At 47.8% G+C, this 21,081-nt stretch overlaps 1 protein-coding gene across 4 annotated transcripts in view; it reads left to right on the forward strand.

The window, feature by feature from the left end:
* The window catches only part of LNX1 (ligand of numb-protein X 1), a 185,047-nt gene that overhangs the window by 77,416 nt on the left and 86,550 nt on the right, over positions 1-21,081 (forward strand). For 3 of the 4 annotated variants that reach the window (XM_058722571.1, XM_058722572.1, XM_058722570.1), the window contains exon 4: positions 1,949-2,434. In XM_058722571.1, the coding sequence (XP_058578554.1) occupies positions 2,043-2,434 (392 nt within the window). In that variant the 5' untranslated portion in view covers positions 1,949-2,042. Of the gene's footprint in view, positions 1-1,948; positions 2,435-11,092; positions 11,696-21,081 lie in introns of those variants that run through there. The other variant, XM_058722573.1, reaches the window with a different exon arrangement.

A 21,081-nucleotide genomic window follows, 5' to 3' on the forward strand; every position in this document is an offset into this window, starting at 1 on the left:
CCCTTCTGCACTCTCTACCTTAGTCTTCTGTGTTCTCTTTTGATGCGAAATCAAATGCTATGATCTAAGTGTTTTCACATTCAGGGCATTTTACTTCAACCTTCTGACCAGAGTGTTCTTTCAGGCACATTAGCACAGGACAGAAATGTAAACACGAAGCTGACCCACTGAAAGCTTGAAGTCCATGTATTTTCTTTTGGAGATAAGGCTGTACTCCTACAAACAACCTTGGACTTAATTTGGAAAAGAAAAAAGATATAACACAGTTTATGACTCTGGTGTGCCATATTTCCAAATGCAGCTAGTTTCCTGTTAGGTTACTCATGTGTCTTTATGCTCTTGTGGAACGCTTGATGTCTTTTCGTTTACTTCCCAAAATGAAGAACGTTGCAGGGGGGTGGGGGAGGGTGCAGGATTTTTATTTTTATTTTTAAGTAGGCTTCATGGCCAGCGCAGAGCCCAACACGGGGCCTGAACTCAGGACCCTGAGATCAAGACTCAGACGCTTCATTCACTGAACCACCAGGGGACCCCATGGGGTTCTTAATTCTCATGAGAGATGACCCAGGGTCACCTCGCGCACACTTCCGGTTACTTGTGCCGTCTGTGTCCCCTGGACTGGTGACCCCACGAGAGCAGCAGTGTGTTTTTAAAGCTCTCTTGAAGGTCTCCTCCACACCCAGCTTACTACCTAGCTCAGAGCTGGTGCTCAAAAAACATTTATGGAATGATTCCAAGAGACATCTTAGATGTTAATCGAGAATGTTAAAAACTCCATCATTTAGACACCTATACGAGAGGAAAATCCATAGTGTGATAGTATTCTGCTTTGAAATATATATATGATTAAATAAAAGAGTACTGTTAAAATGAAACAAAAAGACCCCTTGTAGGAACTATAGCTTTCAATTTCTAGGTCAAGGGAGCTAGACTGGAATGAATGCAGTAACAAATGCATGTAAAAATAGTAACTAATATTGGGGCACCTGGGTGGCTGAGTCGGTTAAGTGTCGGACCTCGGCTCGGGTCGTGATTCAAGCCCCGTGGGTTCAAGCCCGGCGTAGGGCTCTGTGCTGACAGCTCAGAGCCTGGAGCCTACTTTGGATTCTGTGTCTCCCTCTCTCTCTCTGCCTCTCCCCCAGTCGTCTCTCAAAAATGAATGAAAGTCAACAAATTAAAAAAAAAAATAGTAGCTAATATTGACTGAGCATGTACTATATTCCAGATATGATGCTGAGAGCTCTCTGTCGCGTATCTTGTGCAATCCTCACGATAGTCCTATGAGGCCGGCTATTGTTATCCTCATTTTCCAGCTATGGATTAAATCGCTGGCCCACAGCGGTGGTGGGATTTGAACCCAGGCGGTGCAGCTGGAGAGCCCACATAACTGCCAAATGCCCGATTGAATGAATGAAATGCATATGGAGGAAAACATGCTCTCACCACAGTAAAAACGCTATAGACTCCACAGTTCTTGGTTCTTCTGACGAGAGTTGAAGGCTCTGACGTCCTACCTTCTCTGAGTTTTAGAGAAAGTTGGGAGGAAAGATAAGAAAAAGCCATTAGAGTATTCACTGTTTTTCTTCTTGTCGCGATCTGACAGAGCAACTTCTAAATCTCTAATTTATAGTCTATATAATTTATGGTCTAATTTAATTTTACTAACAATTTATATCTCTGGGGATTTCCCGGATAGTCCCCGATGGTTTTTACCACCCAGCGCGAGGATGTTAAAGGCCAACGTTATTCCCACCAGGATGGATGGTAAACTGAGGCATAAGGAGGCCAAGTCACTTGCCCAAGGTCATGTCAGTCACCAGAGGGGGCAGTGAGCCCTGGCCTTCTGAATCCCAGCTCAGTCCCCCGCCCGCGGGCGGCAGGGTGTCAAGTCCATTGCTTAGTCTCCAGTCTCATGAAAACGAAGGTCAGCTGTCTTGTTCTCTTTTAGGTCTGTGGATGGCTCCTGGAAGATCGTGATTTTCTCCGGAGGAAATACTGTTGCCCTGGGCTGGTTTCCTGCCCTACTGTCTCCCGAGTCGACCATGAGCCAGCCAGACCCTGCCTGTCCCCCTGACCCCAGCTCTGCACCCCTGTGTGTGGTGTGTGGCCAGGCCCACTCCCCTGAGGAAAACCACTTCTACGCCTACGCGGAAGATGTGGACGATGACCTCGTGTGCCACATCTGCCTGCAGGCTTTGCTGGACCCTCTGGACACTCCCTGTGGACACACCTACTGCACACTCTGCCTCACCAGCTTCCTGGTGGAGAAGGACTTCTGCCCCGTGGATCGTAAGCCTGTGGTGCTGCAGCATTGCAAGAAGTCCAGCATCCTGGTCAACAAGCTTCTCAACAAGCTGCTGGTGACCTGCCCGTTCCCGGAGTACTGCACCGAGGTCCTGCAGCGCTGTGATCTCGAGCAGCACTTTCAGACAAGGTAGGGCCTCCCTGGTTGGCCGGCTCCCAGCCGCCCGCCCTCCCTCCCGGGGACAGCTGGCCTCACCTGCCTCCCAAGAGCAGGGCCGGCCTCAGGGCCGGGTGCTCCGCAAGATGCCGTTTCTCTGTCTTCTTTTTTGGCAGCCAGGGCAAGCATCCGCTCAAAGGAAACCTTTTAGGTGTTTATAACCGTGGTTCAGGGTGAGAGAACAGCCCGTGATAGAGTTGGGGTGTGCAGGTGTGTGTGTGTGTGGTGGGGGCGGGGGGAGGGGGGGGGAATGTTTTCTCGTGGTAACATATGCATGACATTTGCCATTTTAACCAGTTTTAAGAGTACGGTGCAGTGGTATTTAAGTGCATTCACACAGTTGTGCAGCCATCACCACAATCCATTACCAGAACTTTGCTCGCCTTCCAGAATCAAAACCGTACCTATTAACCCCAGATTCGCCATTCCCTCCTGTCCGGCCCCTGATGACCACCATGCTGCTTTCTGTCTCGATGAATCTGACTGCTCTGGGAGCCTAAGAGAAGAGGAATCGTATGATATTTGTCCTTTTGTGGACTGGCTTGTTTCATATGGGCACGTTCTGAAATGTCAGAGATCCTGGAAAGGTCTGATGAGCAGCTTTCTCTGAGGCTCGTGGCCCCCAGAAGATTTCCTGATGGGCATTGCTTACCTTTTCACATCAGAAAAAAAAAATGTCTCCCAGTCTGGTCCATGATTCTTAAGATTTCTTCTGTATGGGAATTGGCAAAGCCCACTGTTCTTTAAGGAGATGTGAGGTATTGCCAACTGACTTTTAAAAGGAGAAACGTACAGGGGCGCCTGGGTGGCTCAGTCGGTTAAGCGTCCGACTTCAGCTCAGGTCATGATCTCGCGGTCTGTGAGTTCGAGCCCCGCATCAGGCTCTGTGCTGCCAGCTCGGAGCCTGGAGCCTGCTTCCGATTCTGTGTCTCCCTTTCTCTCTGCCTGCTCATGCTCTCGCTCTCTCTCTCTCTCTCTCTCTCAAAAATGAATAAACATTGAAAAAAATAAGAATAAAAGGAGAAATGTAGAAAACTTCTGTCTTCTGGAGAATTTCTGCTGAATTTTCAGCCAGGGTACACACCGGTGGCAGACCGATGGTGTGACCGCCCCTGCTGGTGGCGAGCAACAGGTCCACTCCACTTATCTGCCTCTCATTTTGTCCACTTACATTGTCACATTCCTGGGCATTCCTGTGCGGATGGCCTCAGGGCAGCCCCAGGTCTTGCTCCACAATGAGGTGCTCAGAACATTTCAGGTGGTTACGGGAGGATGAACAGTAATACCACAATTATTTTGTACGAGGAAATTTGGAAGCTGGTGTTTATCTTGGTTCCTTGGTCATGACGAGGGCAAGAGGTAGGTGCTGGTGTTTTTTTCTAAAGGTCACATACTTGAGGTTGTGAATCTGAGTGTTTTTCAGGACAGGCAGATTCTCTAACATAGAAGTTTGCATTGAGGGGGGCGCCTGGGTGGCTCAGTCGGTTAAGCGTTCGACTTCAGCTCAGATCATGATCTCGAGGTTTGTGAGTTCGATCCCCGTGTCAGGCTCTGTGCTGACAGCTCCTGGAGCCCGCTTCGGATTCTGTGTCTCCCTCTCTCTCTGCCCCTCCCTACTCTCTCTCTCTCTCTCTCTCTCTCTCTCAAAAATAAATAAACATTAAAAAAAAAAAAAGTTTGCATCCAGGGCAATGGCCTGGGTGTGATGCTTAGCATTTGGTTTCCATGGTAATTATGTCAGCAAACTCACTTTTCTTCCCAACACGTTGAGTGAAAGACATCTAACTCGGGTTTGCGGGTTGCCTCTGACCCTCTGTTGTTGCCATCTATTGTTGTTGCCTCTGTGGTTGGCATCTGAACTAGGGTGCCCTTCTCATTGCCCAGAAGGAGGTGTGGCCAGAGGAGAAGAGGGTGAGGGGGTCTATTTGTGGCCTTTGCTGGAAGTTTGACCTGGGGAGGAGAGGCCCTGTCTGGAGGGAAGAGGTCTGGGGTAGGTCAAAGTGAGGCAGATGCTGACAGATGCTGGCACAGAGCCAGGGGCCAAGGCTGGGGCCATACTGGCTGAGGGAGGTGAGAAGCGGTGGAGAAAAGGGAGAGCTCCCTCTACACATCACATTCCCGTGCTCCCAACATTTGCATCCCCTACCTTTGTGTTTGAGAGCTGTATGAGTTTCCTATCGCTGCTGTAACAAGTGATCACCAACCCAGGGGCTTCAAGCCACGCGAATGTCTTATCTTAAGGTTCTGAGAGCCAGAAGTCCAGTGAGAGGTGCATTGGACTGACATCAGGTCAGAGAGGGCCAATTCTCTCTGGTTCTAGGAGAGAATCCCCTCCCTTTTGCCTAGCTTCTGGAGGCTGCCTGCCTTCCCTGACCTGTGGCCTCATTCCCTACCTTCAAAGCCAGCAGTATAGAATCTTCCAGTCTCTCTGCCTGCCTGTCTCTGCCTTTTGTCTCTTTCTCTCTCTCTCCGTGTCTCTGTCGATCTCTTTGTCTCTCTCTCTCTCTGTCTCTCCCTTTCTCTCTCACCCCTCTCCCTCTTTCTCCCTTTCTCCCTTTCTCTCTTTCTTTCTTTTTCTTTCTTTCTTTTCTTTTCTTTTTCTTTTCTTTTCTTTTCTTTTCTTTTCTTTTCTTTTCTTTTCTTTTCTTTTCTTTTCTTTTCTTTTCTTTTCTTTTCTTTCTCCCTTTCCCTCTCTCTCCTTCTTGCTTGCTTGCTTGCTTGCTTTCTGCCTCTCTCTCTCTCCCCCTGTCTCCTCTTTCTGTCTGTCTGTCTGCCTCTCGCTCCTCTGCTTCCATTATCACATCTCCCTCTGTGGCTTTGGCCTTCCTGCCTCCCTCCTCCAAGGACACTTGGCGACTACATTGGGCCCAGTTGGATAATCTACAATCATTTCTTCACCTGAAGATCCTTAAGTTAGTCAAATCTACAAAGTCCCTTTTGCCATGTTAAGGTAACATGTCCCCGGGTTCTGAGGATTGGGAGACGGCCGTCTGTGGGGAGAGGCCTTGTTCTGCTCCCCACGGGGGCTCCACAGGGGAGGGGTAAGAGAGTGGAGAGAGAAGGAAGGAAATGGAGGTAGTCTCTTGAAGGAACATGAACACACAGCAGCTCTTCCTCACCTCCTCATCAAGAACTGGTTTCGGGCCAAGAGTACCCCCAAAACTCGGGGTGAGATGGCGTATGGATGGGAGGGTGAGTTCACAACAGAAGTGGGGCAGCAGAAGGGCTGGGAAGGGGCAGGTGGGTCCTACGGGGCCTCCGGGAGCCCCTCAGCTGCCCAGACTGGCAATGGCCTTCACCTGCCCACACAGGCCGTGTGGCCCCCACACCACAAGAAGCCCAGGAAAAGGTCTGGACGAACCCTCGGCCGATAATGCTATGCACAGTTGGAAAACAACAGGAGGAAAGAACGCAAAACTAATTGAAATCACCTCTTCACACGGAGGCCTCAGAGTTTTTCACAGGCAGCCATCTGCAGCTCCCTGGGGAGAGGAAAACTCCCATGTGAGGGAGGTGAGGGCCGCAACACCCGTTCTGGATCTTCCCCCACACGTCGGCTCTCTAAGTAGGTTGAAACCAACGTTTCCAAAAATATGTTGTATATATTAGTCATCAAATGCTTAATATACACTTCCGCCCCTCCCGCCCTCTGGCCGTCTGATTGGCAAGGATTCGAAACTTGGAGCTAATCCAGGACTTGACTCTGGAGCCCTGTTAGGCGTCGGGCCAGCAACTGGGCTAGTGGACTATCTCTTCCTCTCCTCAGAAGGGATATTAAGATTAAGTCATTACTACTCTGGAGTCCTCCCCCTTTTTTAAAATTTTTTTAATGTTTATTTATTTTTGAGAGAGACAGACAGACAGAGTGCGAGCCAGGGAGGGGCAGAGAGAGAGGGAGACCAGAATCGGAAGCAGGGTCCAGGCTCTGAGCTGGCAGCACAGAGCCCCACTCGGGGCTCAAACTCACGAACCGTGAGATCATGACCTGCGCCACAATGGGACGCTTAACCCGCTGAGCCACCCAGGCGCCCCTGGAGTCCCTTCAATTGGGAAAAACCAAGAGGTGACCAGGAAGCAAATGTTTTCCTTATATATCCATAGGAGACCTCCAGGTTGGTGGCTGTAGCTGCTTCACACATTGGTCCTAGAAGATAGCTTTGCTTATCAATTTTGCATCTCAATTTCAAGATTTCACATGCAATGAGTTTTAAAAAAATATTATTTGGCCTGTGGCGTTGTAATGAATATGAACGAGGCAGGCTCAGATCCTACCTCGTACGGAGAACTTAACTATAAATCTGGCTGAGGATTGCCGTATGACAGATGTGGACCCACACATTCCCTACCAGCGGGTCCCAGTATGCTAACAGTCCCAGGCTTCATGGGCGAATCCAGACTTAGGTTTCTCTACCTACAAAATGGGCATTTATTTCAATTAGCTCCTTGAACACAAAGCTCTTCAGAAATGAGTCACATTTAGAATGTCACCCATTGTCCCTCCAGAAAAGAAGATATGGTAGAGAAATACTTCCAAATACTTCCCCTCCCCCCACCCCCCCACCCGAGCTGAGGTCTCTGTTCATGACCTGTCCAGAGGACCACTAATAATAGCAGGTGACCTGAGTCAGGAATGCAGGCAGGCAGCATCATGTCTTTAAACAAACGCTGCCTGTTTTCTCCAAAATTCGTGTCCTTTGTAAACATTATTATCCAGCCGCTTCAGACCCCGAGTTGAATGTAAATTCTTAAGTAAAACATTTCGGATTGACTGTGGTTGCACACGGTTGCCTGCACCAGTAACTCCTTGGACAGCTGTTCCTGACTTCAGACGAGAGGGTTCTTCCATGAGAGTAAGCCCGAACCTGTGAGCTAATGTCTGGAATCTTCGGGCTAATTCCGTTGACCTCTGTCCTCTTAGACGCTTGCAGACTCCCCTCGCATGGGTCTGCTGCAAAGAATTGCCCCGCGGGCGATATAGGCTTATGTTGAGTCAAGAGACAGCCTTCCTAACCAAGGACATTGACAGTGGATGTGGTAGAGGTGATGCAGGGGCCAGTCCACTGCGTCTCTCTTGACCTGGATCAGTGACGGGGTGTGTGGGAATATAGCTGTTACTTCCTTGATGCTCGGTGGGTGTCGTCTTAGGCTCCAGACCACATCTTCCTTGTGTAATATCGTCATCTGCATGCATCATATTTATCAACGATCCACTGTAGGACGGGCCCGGAATGAGAGAAAAATCTATACACACCGTGATTTCTGCCTTAGGAAATGACCCTTTAAGAGTAGAGAAGTCGAAACCACACACACACACACACACACACACACACATTGAATTGTTTCACGGGATAAGTGCCTCTGGCCTTTAGCTTCCTTCTGATGGAAGATAATAACAATGGGAGATAAGAAAGCTGACCCTACTGGCAGGAACAAAGAGATCATTGTTGGATGTTCTGAAAACAGCCCTGCATGAAAATGCATATTTGGCCCAAGACTCACCTGACTGAAGGCTCCCTGGGTTTATTGTTGTTGCTTTTGTTGTCGTTTTTAATTAAATTTGCACCCAGCGTCCTGGAGTTTCTTCTCCAAAGACCAACCCTGCAGGTTCTCTTGACCTTTCCTCCTTTCAGGTGGCTCTTTCCTGTAGTTTGCCCGTGGAGCGTGCGCACAGTGACTGTCTGTAAGTGTCCACAAGATGGTACTCCTGGAGGGAAGGTCTAGGGGAGTCTTACCCTACGGAAAGATGGGGAGGTTACGAGTCTCGTTGGTCACGTCAGCCAGGCTTGACCTATTCACCGTAACTGTTTTGACATTCATCCTTCAAGTGACATCCTAGTCTCAAACTCAACTGTTGCCTGGCTCCTACCTGGCTGAGAGCTGCTCTCTTCACTCTCCCGGGCATGGAAGAAATGAGGCAATTGTCCTGCATTGCTCCCTGAGGGACCCATTGCTTTTCCATTATGCTCCAAGCAATCTGCTAAAGAAACAACATTCTCCTGGGCCCTCGTGCCCAGAAATCTTCTTTACATATTTCCTTTATTCCTGGACATTTATTGTCTCTCTGTACAAACGCTTGACCCCTCCCGTGGCTCTTGGCACGTTTGAAGTCCTGAGATCCTTTTGTCTTGTTTTGCTGCTTTGCCTCTGATCAAGAAAGGTTGGTCCCAAAGTTGACTCTGTAACCATGTTCAATTTTATGTCATTCAGTATTTATTGAGCATCTATTGTGTTCTAGGCACTATGGTGAGGCTATAATAGAGAACAAGACCGGTAGACTTCTGCCTTCAAGCAGTTCCTGGTTTAGTGAAGAGAAAAGAGACAAGAAAACAGGAGCTTATGGGTGATATCTGAGATGACATTTAAGGATAACTTAGCTGGGCAAAGGGGACAAAGATTAGGGTTAGGGCTATGTACTGGCAAGGTAGCTACAGAATATGGCCATTTGAAGGTGAGATTTCATCTGCGGGGGGTTGTATTAGGATTGTAGCTAATGGCAGGTATCAGAAAATTGAAGTTACATTGGTTTCACTTTGTAAAAGTTTTATTTTTCTTATATAACAGAAACTACGGGTGTATGAAGTCCATGATTTGTATGATGTTATCGTGATGCCATCAATAATCCAGGCTCTTTCGGCTTTGGGGATTAGCTTTCAGCCTCAACTTGTCACCTCTTGGTTCCCAAACGGCTGCCCAATCGCCAACATCACATCCAAGTTCCAGGCAGAAATAACCAGCTAGGAAGAACCAGGCAGGGAGGGCAAATTGACAATATGCATACTGAGACTTTTCCTTTAAAGAGCTTTCTGGGATGCCTCACCCAGTAATTTCTGCTTATGCCTCATTAGCCAGTATTGCGTTGTATGGCCACCCATCTGTGAGACAGGCTAACGTGCATTACCACCGTGAGCTAAATGTAGGCTCTGTGAAAAGGAAGAAGAGAAGGTGAGATACTGGATAGGCAACCAGCAATTTTTGCAGTAGTGACATAGACAACCTCAAAAAATAATTCCTTTGTTTTTATATTGCATTCCTTTCCATTAATGGTTTTTATTCTCTTGAAATGCAAGGAGGTAAAAGGGCAGACATCCTTCTTTTGTCATAGAGACTTGGAGGAACAATCTGACATGTCCAAGGTTATCAGAAATACAATCTAGCACACTATGAAACCCACAGCATTTATTATTTTCCAGGCTGTTCAGGAGCTGTGATCTATACAGCAGATACCAGGCACTCCAGAAAAGCACGTCCCAGGACTCTGTGAAACTCCATATTCAGGAACAGACTGTAACATTTCATGCCCCTAATAGTGCAGAAGGGAAGAAAGGACGAGAAGAACAAAGCCTCTGGGAGGTGGGTGCTGAGCTGCCGGCAAGGCTCATTCACTGCTCTTAGTGGTTATTAATAACAATTTTTATAACAACAGCTAACGCTCATTGAGCCCTTTGTTCTTTATAGGCATTATCTCATTCCACCTTCATAACAGCACTATGAGTTAAGCACTATTGTTCTTGTCTTTCTTTTACAGAGGAAGATAGAGCGGTTCAGAGAGGTTGAACAACATGCCCAGTGTCACACAGCCATCATGTGGCAGAGCTAGGGTTCAAAGTCATCTGTTTGACTCCAGGAACTAAATGCCAAACCTAACTTCCGTTTTACTGCTATTTCATGGTACTTCCTTCTCACCAGCCCTGACTCACTCTTGCATACCAGACTGACAGGGAATGGAATTCAAATTAGAGTCTCAACAAAACTATAAAGTAATACAGGTCCTGCTTTACCGAGATTGCTTATCTCTGATCTCAACTGTAGCAGTTAAGCCTGTACATTCGAAGGATCTACCGTATGTAAACTCTTTCGGTCCTGCCTCAGGTAAATGCACCTTCTCTGAGGCCAAACCCCGCTTACTACATAGCTCATTGCACTTGGTCTCACTCCGCAGACTTTTCCCTGGTCTCTTTCCCGTCGACTCTAGTTTGCTGTAATTGCTTGGTTGCATTAGTGGAACAATCCTTTTAAGCCGTGTCTGTTAAGATTTAGGCCTTGAGTTGCAAGGTCCACATGGATTTTAGACTTCTTGAAGATGGCGTAGAAGGAGAGGAGTCCCGGGGGCTTCTGGCACATCACGGGGCTTAGGCGTGCTAGAAGTCCTGTTAAGACTGATAGCATAGGCTGGAATCACAGATCTTAAAGCTGGAAGCAATGATGTCCAGCGCCTGCTGGACCCAGCAAGTAAGGCATGAATAGAGCTCCATTTCAGAGATGACGTAGCTGAGGCTCGGGAGCTTCAATGAAATGCCCAGGGTCCTACGACTAGCATCAGAGCTTAGTTCTGCCACTCGGGGGAGGAGGAGGAACGGAGTGACTTCTTTCGTGGCGGAACAGGAATTTGTGCATCATTTGGACAGAATCTTACGTCTGTCTAACAAGGCTCTTTATTCTCAAAGAGAACGACGCAGTCTATTCTTGTAAAGGGCCAGTTGTCCAAATTAGTGGAGAGGCCATCACTTTGCTTACATCTGCCAGTGTAGTCAGGACAGGGATAGGTAAAATATCTGCCTATTCTAAATATGCACCGAGACGTGGAGTTGGTTCATAATTAACCCTCGTCTGTCTCAATGTCTGAAGACTCACTTGGAGCTCAGATCCCCAGGCTGTGTTCCAAGCATGCTGATTTCTTACAGTGTCTTCCTCTAGCAGACTGTGGGACAGCTTTTGATGATTTGCGCATCCACACCGCGGGGTCTGACTGTGCCATGCTCCTGCCCTCTTCCAACACAGTTCAGCTTCCAGCCCATCTGCTCCCGGCCGGTGATGTAAACGTACCAGCTGCTTCCCAAGAACCAGTCGGCATCCTGCAGGAGGGGCAGGTCCCTTTCCCGGGCATCAGCCTGCTTGCTCTCAGCCTGAGCCCTCTTGCCAACCATGGTGGGTCCCTCCAGTCTCCTATCTCCCCATCCGAGAAGCAGAGGGCACGATCCTCTTACGAGCCCATGATTTATCAGCGTGGCTCCATCTAAGGGCTCCAAATCAGGTGCCATTGTGGGGACATGGCAAGGTTTGTTTAAGGGAACTGAGCTGGGCTGGGCCCCTGCAGCGGACAGAGAGAAGGTGGCCAGGAAGAAAGCAGCACCCTGCTCGGAAAATGAAGGCGCTTCTGCTGCTGGTCCTGCCGTGGCTCAGCCCTGCCAACTACATTGATAATGTGGGCAATCTGCACTTCCTGTACTCAGAACTGTGAGTCCCTCTATAACGCTGCCTGCCTGTGTCTGTGTGTTGGGGCTGTTGGGGCTGGAACCGGAGTCAGTTCCCTGGCTGGGGTGTCTGCTTAGAGGAGTCAGCCCTACAGGAGCTAGATGCACTTGGACAAAGCACCCTGCCAGCAGTCTGAAGCTGCATGCTTAGGTCTGTGACTTAACAAAAAAACACCGTCTTCCTGATGCAATGCTTTCCCAGCAAGGCATATTTTTTCCTGCTTCTATGCCAACCCTGCCCTTTTTTTTTTTTTTTTTTTTTTTTTTTTTTTGGTACTCTACTTTTTCTCGATAGATGTGTCTTCTCTTCCTTCCGTAAATAGAACCAAAGAGCAATTACGAACCGAGCTTGCGGGCACAAATCTGCAGCCTGTCAGGCATTTCTAATTGGGAGAAGACAACTCCCTCTATTCAGACCATCAGCCTTCACACCTGCAAACACAGATAGCATCAGTACAGCAGACAGATAACCCTAAATGGAAAAAATATACATCCATCCTATTTTTGGTTTTGACCATTTTCAAACGTATGGGCGAGCAGAAAGAACTGTGCAGCGAGCTCCCATAACTCCATCACCTCGGTCTCGTGATTACTATTTTGCCACATTTGCTTCACTTCGTTTATTTTTGTTGTTATTGAAGTGGCCTGGAGTAGACTGCAGTCATGACATTTCGCCACCAAATACTTCACTGTGCATCTCTGAAAAATAGACATTTTCCTATATGACCCATGTCCATTTTGTAAGAGGAAATCATTCATGCATCCAAACTCTCCGGTGACAATTTTCTGGCTCCTCTTGTTAGTAAGCTTTAAAAGAGTATTGCAGGTAGGGTGCCTGGGTGGCTCAGTTGGTTAGGCGTCCGACTTCGGCTCAGGTCATGATCTCACGGTTCGTGGGTTCGAGCCCCACGTCGGGCTCTGTGCTGACGGCCCGGAGCCCGGAGCCTGCTTCGGATTCTGTGTCTCCCTCTCTCTCTCTCTGACCCTCCCGTGCTCATGCTCTGTCTCTCTCTCTCTCTCTCTCTCCAAAATAAATAAACATCAAAAAAAAATTTTTAAAAAACCCAAGAGTATTGCAGGTGAATGTGAACAGCCTCTAGCAAACATATAAAAAGTGCTGTGGTGTGTGCCTCAGCGTTTGGAGCATTTACAAAAATGTATTCTTCTGGGGGCACCTGGGTGGCTTAGTTGGTTGAGCGTCTGACTTGGGCTCAGGTCATGATCTTGCGGTTCGTGAGTTCAAGCCCCACGTTGGGCTCTCTGCTGTCAGTGCAGAGCCTGCTTTAAGTCCTTTGTCTCCCTCTCTCTCTGCCCCACCCCCCGCTTGCGTGCTCTCTCTCTCTCAAAAATAAATAAAACATTAAAAAAAAAAAAAAAGAGGGGCACCTGGGTGGATCAGTCAGTTAAACATCCGACTTCGGCTCAGGTCATGATCTCATGGTTCATGGGTTTGAGCCCAGCATCAGGCTCTGGGCTGACAGCTTGGAGCCTGGAGCCTGCTTCAGATTCTGTCTACCTCTCTCCCTGCTCTGCCCCAGCTTGCTTGTTCTCTCTCTCTCTCTCTCTCTCTCTCTCTCTCTCTTTCTGTCAAAAATAAATAAACATTAAAAAAAATTAAAACAAACCAAAAAAAGAATTCATAGAGCCCAGACTAGAAAGCTCAGCTAGTCATATTTAGGTAGAAGTAACCTTGCCCCCCAAATGTGTACGGTAATAATCAGGGTCTGTTTTATAATTAGCCAGACTAACCAATTTGTATAGCATAGCAGATACTCAACAAATTCTTAATAGAGGAGAGAACAAATGACCTAGGTCCGTGGAGGCAGATGATGCATCCTGAGGACCCTGCATTTCAGGGTTAGCTGGGCCCATCCTTTTGGAATGTAAGCCCTGTCCTCCTTAGATGCGAAGGTTCAGTGGGGAAATATCAGGCTTAAGCCTGCATGGTGAGCATCTCTGGTGTAATAATGGCATGTGGACGTTTTCTAGAAAAATATGCAACAGCGGGGCTACTTGGGATTGTGGCAAGTCTCCTCCCTGGATGGTGTCTCTGAAATCCAGTGCCCAAGCGCTCCTCCCCACCCTCGCCGCCCCCACCTGCTATCCTTGTTGGTTACTGTGTTCATTTCCTGGGGCTATGGGGACAGTGACCGCAGATTTGTAAGTTAAGACAACAGAGGTCTATTCTCTCACGGTTCTGGGGGCCAGAGGCTTGAAATCAAGGTGTCGACAGGACCACACTCCCTATGAAGGCTGTAAGGGAGAATCCTCCTTTGCCCCTTCCGGGTCCTGGTGACCCCTTTCTTGGCTTGTGGCCTCGTAACTCCAATCTCTGCCTTTGTCTTCAGGTGACCTTCCATGTGTGTCCTTTCCAATTCCCTTGTCTTTCCCTCCTCTTACAAGGACGCTTCTTATTGGATTTAGGGCCCACCTGCATAATCCAGGATGATCTCATCTCGAGATCTTTAACTGATCTTTTTCTAAATAAGGTGAATGTTCACAGGTTCCAGGTGCACATCAGTGAGGGAGCTCCACTCAACCCCACTGCAGGTGCTCCTGAGGAGGCTTTCCACCAAGTTACTTTCAGTTTTGCAGCCTAATTAAAGGAAGGCTCTTCCTACTGGCTTATCAGTTTTCTTTCCTACAAGTACGTGCATCAAGGTAAATTTTCTGTTGAATAACTGGACACAAGTTCCACAACGTGAAGCAATCGAGGAAGCCTAATGCCAGGAAATTGCCAAGACAGTGTTCCCAGACTAATTTGCCGGAACTTTCTGGAAGTTTCCAGTCGCTGGGGATGATGATTTATGAGAGAATTCTATGTAGCTATTAGCTGGCACTAGTGTGATAATGAACTAATCAGGAAATTAGTGACACATTTCGGGTGCTGTGGCAGTGCTTTGAGCAATACAGGTGGTAAGAAATTAGGCAGGGTACCCATCCTCAAGGAGCTGACAATTCAGTTGAGATGAAGAAATTTATACACATAAGAAGTATTAACAATGATCCAAGGCAACAGGGACTATGTCATTAAAAAGTAAGGTAGGGAGTAAGTTGAGAGGAGGTGGAGGTCGCCCATTTCCGTGAAATTGGTCAGGGAATACAACTGGGGGAGTTGGGGGTTTGAGCTGGATTTTTGAAGTAGTTAGGGAAGGATTAAGCAGCAACGTGGATGGAAAGAGAAAGCATTTCGGGCAGAGTAAATGGCACTGCAGAAAGGTTGCGAGGTGGCTGTGGTTGTCACCAAAGCTGTGAGAAACAACAATGGAGAGCAGTAAATAGGACTCCTGGGCCCCTTCACTGTTCGTGGAAGGTGGGGGGCATGGGTTGGTGGCTGCATGTTCTTGAGGTGAAAAGACGCTTCTCTCACTACCACAGGCCGCTGGGATCTTGAAGGCAGGCCGTGCTGGGGGGATTCACTGGAAAGCACTGGGAAGCCAGGCTTCCTCCTGCTACCCTTGTCTGGGCTTTGGGGTCCTGGCCTTGGGTGAGCTTGACCTGTGTTCCCGCACTTCCAGCTGCAGAGGCCCTCCCGGATTGGCCAGGGCTCTCTCAGTCTGAGTCCTGCTCCCTCAGAACCCAGCTGGAAACTTGGATCTAATCCAGTAAACAGTGTCGATTACAGCATGTGGCCCTGAGGGTCGCAAACTCAAATGCCTACAGGAACCAGGCAGGAGTTATGTAAACATGTGACTCATTCATGTATAAGACAGAAGGAAGGGGTGAGACCTCTGATCAACTGCAGTGTGTGTGTGTGTGTGTGTGTGTGTGTGTATAATTTGAATGTTTTTAGACACTATAATAAAATATATATTATTATACATATGTATATAATATAGCATATATCATAGTATATGTTTTTACTATATTATATACAATACATATTATATACGTATAATGTCTAAAAGTATTCTAATTCAATTTAAAACAAAATAAAACAAAAACACTTGGTCGAGCCCAGCAGGTCACTTCTGCCTGCCCAGTTTGGCCTTGAAGTCAACAGTTTATGACCCTGAGCAGCTCCATCTTCAAACATGTCCATGGTCACCTATTGCCTTGACCCAGAGGACAGCGAATTCCACAGAAGAAGCCCCAAACCAGGGCATGTGATGTGGAATCCCAGTCCACAGGTCAGGGGCAGGGCGTGTAGGATGGTTCTCAGGGCCTGCAGAGGGCACAGCATGACATTGAAGGGCATATACGGGCACTGCAAAACACACTCCTGACAAACTGCACCGCCTTCCTGCAGCAAAAACTTCCACTTTGGGGCTTGCAGGCCAAAGAACATCTTAAATCCCTCCCAGCTGGGCATTCCGGGCGCTCAAGTGAAGATTGTCGCCCTTAGTCTTGGGCGGCACTCATTGCGCCCTTGGTCCAGCTCTTCGAGTTCCCCTTCCCCAAGAGCCCTCACCTTCACACTTCCGCCAACTCTCTGAATTGCCTAGACCCCGAAGTGAATGTAGGAAATAGACTCTAACCCTCAGGCATGAGCATCGATATGGCCTTCTCACCTTTCCGGGCCTAAGTGCAGCCCCCCGCACATGGGGAGACGTAGGTGAAGTCTTAAGAGCAGCGTCAGTTCTGAGGACCGCTCACGTGAGAGCCGAGGGCTGTTTTTTTTAAAATGCGTGGGCTCTAAAACCTGCAAAAACAAAAACATTTGGCAGGGGGCATCTGTTTCCATTCTTACGCTCCCCAGGTGACCCTCTTCATGCTGAACACGCTCCTCAGGTGATCCTTGTGGACGCTACAGTACACGCAAGCCTCTTAGCTCCCTACCTTCCCCTGTGGAGAACCAGCCCTCCACTCTCCGGCTCTGCTCCCTATCTCCGGCAGCTTTCCTGTCTGTCTCCTCTACCTGGTGAGTCCTCAGAGGGAGAGCTTGAGAGGTGTTCATTTCTGCACGCTTCAGGCTTCCGTGAAGCTGAGTGACATGAATTTGGTTCTTATCCTGGCCAATTCCTAAATATGGCAAGGCCTGACGAAGGATGACCCTGGTTTGGCTTCCGTGGAGGGGAGTATCGATGCAAGACAGCCTCACCCCAGGTGTTGCACAAAGCGGAGCCGTGCTGGCATAACAGAAATGGACACCGCTCTGGTCATTGGTCTCCTGTGGCTGCTGTAACATTTCTCTACATATTTCGTTTGGCAAGAATCCCAGGAAGAAACCTTAGGCTCTGGTGGGTGGTGAGATGTAGTTTATGATACATGCCCAACTCTCAAAAGCTGTTTACAGAAAACTGAAAAGCTGTGTTCATCTTCCCCCCACCTTTACAACTTGTAGCTCCTGTCACCCTCAGAAATACTTCCTACTGGCACGTCCTGGGGGTGGCGGGTGTGGTGTTCGTGCCCTTGGTGTTAAGTCTGGGTGCGTCTTGAGTCCTACTTTTCAAAGCAGGAAACTGCCCTCTGTTTTAGGGATGCAGTTACCAGTAAGGCAGGTAGGCATGGTCACTGCAGGCTAGTGCTGCTGCCATAGCGGTGTGACTTCTCAGAAGTCAGGAAACGTTGGCACTCTTTTTAGCGCATGTAAGAGGATTTGGGGTGTGTATGTGGCATATCTGTGAACGGTGTTTGTGCCAGCATCTGGAGGGTGAAACTCCACTCTGACCCATGATGGAGATAGCAGTTCTAAGCAGGAAAAGTTTATTCCCCCTGGGGTTCTGTGCTTGGGAAATTAAGGTGAGCGACTCTGATCTCATAACTTGAACCATGTAGGGCTATGGACAGATGAGGTCTCCTGGAGAAGCTGCCAGGAGCAGCAGGAGTTTTAAGGAGCCTTGTGTGCATCCTTCCTGGGCAGTGGGGTAGGGCCTGGCATTCAGAGACAGAGAACACCCACCAAATGTCTTAAGTCCAAGGACTCCGACCACCCACCACCTCCCCAGCAGAACTTTCTCAAGCCAACCTGTAAAACACACTCCTGACAAACTACACCGCCTTCCTGCAGCAAAAACATCATCCACTTTGGGGCTTGCAGGCCAAAGAGCATCTTAAATCCCTCCCAGCTGGGCATTCTGGGCACTCAAGTGAAGACCTTTCGCCTTAATCTTGGATGGCACTCATTTGGCCCTTGGTCCAGCTCCTCGAGTTCCCTTTCTCTAGGCCAAGGCTATGCAGAGGCCCTGGCCTTAGTAACTTCTCTTCTCCCTGCTGACTTCAGCTAGACATGGGCTGGGTATTGGGCCCTGAGCCGCAGAGCTGGGGAGAGCATCCTCTTCTAAAGCTGTGTACCACGTGGAGCTCTGCATGAGGTCCATCTATATGGTTGCAGTCAGAGTCTTTCTTGCAAGAGTGAGGAGGGAGGGGAGCATACGGGGATTACCTCAGCCCCCATTTCCTCTGCACTTAGCTGTGTTAACTACTCCCAACACTTTCCAAGTTTAAACCAACGGAGTGAGCTTTATGGATTTGCCAGTAAACACTTTCCAAGTTGAGTCTCCAAGTATTTGCTGGGTTTTCTTCAGAACGGAAAAGGGAAAAAAAAAAAAATATTGCTGATCTCTGGATTTTTCTTGTCCTATGTTTTGAGAATCTGAAGTCAAGTTTGGATTAGACCTGGAAGGAAGGAGGTGGGGTTTACAGAGGAAATGGAGTGAGATCGAGAAGTCCTATTCCAAGGGAGAGGAACAACATCCAGTCTGAGGGAGCAAAGCCAGGGCCCATTCGGGTTCAATGACTCTCCATGTCTTTTGAAGCATTACAGTTTAGCACATGTCTAATAGAACACTTTTCCTTAAATCTACAAGTGTGTCTATTTGGAAGGAAATTGAAGCTGCATGTTCCTGGTTCCTTTACACTTAACTCCTCAAAATGTTGCTTTGTAACTGTTCTTTGATGTCCAAATTTCACAGGGATCCTACCTAGTGGTCTTATTTTGTTCTCATTGAGAATCAGCAAATTCTCTTTTGCCAGCAGTAAAGCAACTCCAGTCCCAAACCATGCGCTCTCTGGTCGAAAATGCGAACCCTGGGAGTTTCAAGATCTCACTCTAATGCTTGGCAAATTGTGCTTGCCTTTCTTTGGGTCACATGTCAGGTGCATGACCAGCAAAGTGAGGGTTTCTTTCACCTCAGGACTCCTTGATTGCTTCATGCTTGGCTGATTTTTACTTTCTTCATTTTAACTTCCAATGAAAACCTCAAAGCAAACACAGAAAAGTATAATGAATCCCCATGTACCCTATTCCCCATCTTAAATAATAAGTCAAGGGTGTCTTGTTTCACCTGTATCCTTGTTGTTTTGAAGCAAATCACAAACACCATATTTGTAGACCTTTTAGTATTTCTCTCCAAAGGGTAAAGCTTCTTAACCGTAACGCTAATATCACACGAGAAACCATCAGTTTGTTCATTAATATCAAATATCCAGGAAGCTCAAATTTCCCCCATTTGTCTGTCTTTTCATCTTACAGGCTGTTTGAATCATGAGCTAAATAAGGTCTACACATTGCAATTGGTTGCCCTGTCTCTTAATCCCCCGCCTCTTCCACCTTCATCAACGTAAAAAGGAGTTCTTGAAATAAAATTTGAAGAAGATAGCTTTGGCAAACTCCTAGTACTAGGTAGTAGCTGGAAAAAGAGAACAGGTAATGAATTTACTATCAGGTTGAAAGGAAATGTAAAGGCAAGATCCGAGGCAATCTTTCACCAAAATGAGTGGTTTTTTGATAATCTTGTCACCCAGAGCTTTGAGGTGAATTTAAAGAGCATGGAGTATCTTCTCCCCAGGGTGACAATCTTACAACTTCTTGATCACAGACTTTTATCAATGAAGAAATGTGTCCATATGCCCATCTGATGTATAATTGTCTGCTTACCCCTGGATTACTGTATTCTACCCGTTAGAAACCCTAACACAAACACTGGTAAAGGATTTACTACATAAGAATTCTCTTAAATCCTCCCACATTCCTTATGGGTATCTGCACTTGGGAGACCACGGCAGAGTTACAGGCTCTCGGGCCTTGTTGGCATTAGAACACCACCCCTTCAAAGTAAACAGAGTAAATTGCCCACTGCCAGTCTGTGGGATTGGCCTTGGAAGGAATAGGGCAGGAAATGGCCCGTTCTTGCAGGCCAATGAAAACTTGTGGGCCAAAGAACCAGACCTCTTTTCTTCGTCATCTTTCCCGTTTTGGGGCCATCACTTCTTTGTGTGGCCCATGTGGACTCGACTCTCCCAGCTTCCTCCACTCTCAACCATACCTGCTTTCATAAACCTCAAGAGCGGGGCTTGGGGCTGGGGTGGGGGGTGGCCAGGGTTGTGAAACCTGAAGGATTTAAGAGTTTGAGGAGTCTTCTTTTTAAGACACACGCATGAATTCATACTGGCTAGGTCTCCAGTCAAGTCCTGGGAAGGCTTCTGCATGCCTTGGGGTGTAATCATCAGTCTTACAGTAACCCCCCTCCCTGTATGAGCAAAGACATCCAGTCTGTGTGCCCCCATTTCTCTGTTTCCGTGTAGAACCAACTCTGGGAATTCTGGTGCCCGCTTTTCTTGTGTCTAACTTTTCTGTGTCCAGAGTTAAGAGTTTTGCAAATGCTCCATGGGCCAAGGAGGTACCTGTGGCCACTTTTCCATCCTCTTCTTCATTAGCCTCTCTACCTAGAGTGAGAGAAGGAGAAGGTGGGGCCCCAAGACAATGACTGAGTCCCTTCATCTTCCTGAGAACCATAGCCAAACGGGCCACCACTGGAAGGTCGGAGGTGAGAGAACTTGGGGACTAAAGGCAAGTGCTTTGGAGTCAGGCTGACTCAGGTTCCTATTCCGTCTCTTCCAGCTGGGCAACCTTCGGCAAATTACTTTAGCCTCTCTGAGCTTTCCTCATCTATAAATGGGGATAATAAACCCTACCTCACAGGTTGTAGTAAGTATTGAATGAGATTGTATAAAGCATGTCATGCAGTTCCTGGTACATGGCAAACCCTTAAATTATAGGTTTTATTAATAGTAGTTATAAGAGAGCACTTTATCAATTCTAAAATAGTTAATATTCTGAGAGCAGGCTGCGTCTTCTCAATGGTGCCGTACGAAGATAACGGGCAGTGTTTTTCTTGGTAATCTGTCAAATAATGGCGCATCCTACAGTAGAGATGGAGTCTTTGATTTAATGAAATTTGATAGTAAAACCCCATCTACAGTGAGCACAGATGGGCTGAAATCAAGAAAATGGAATTGCTAAAACCACGCAGTCCCTTTTCTCTTCTCTCCCTCACTGGAGAGGCTGGTGGGTGACTTGGCTGAGCTGAGAAAGCATGTCCGGTGTCTCAGGGTGAAGCCTGGGAGAGGACTGAGCCATTTGTTGGTGGATGAGAGCCACTCCTCCTTTGGGCGGGTCCTTTACCGCACCCCCTTCTCTCTACTGTC

This window comes from Neofelis nebulosa, chromosome 3 (assembly GCF_028018385.1).
Source record: "Neofelis nebulosa isolate mNeoNeb1 chromosome 3, mNeoNeb1.pri, whole genome shotgun sequence".
NCBI lineage: Eukaryota > Metazoa > Chordata > Mammalia > Carnivora > Felidae > Neofelis > Neofelis nebulosa.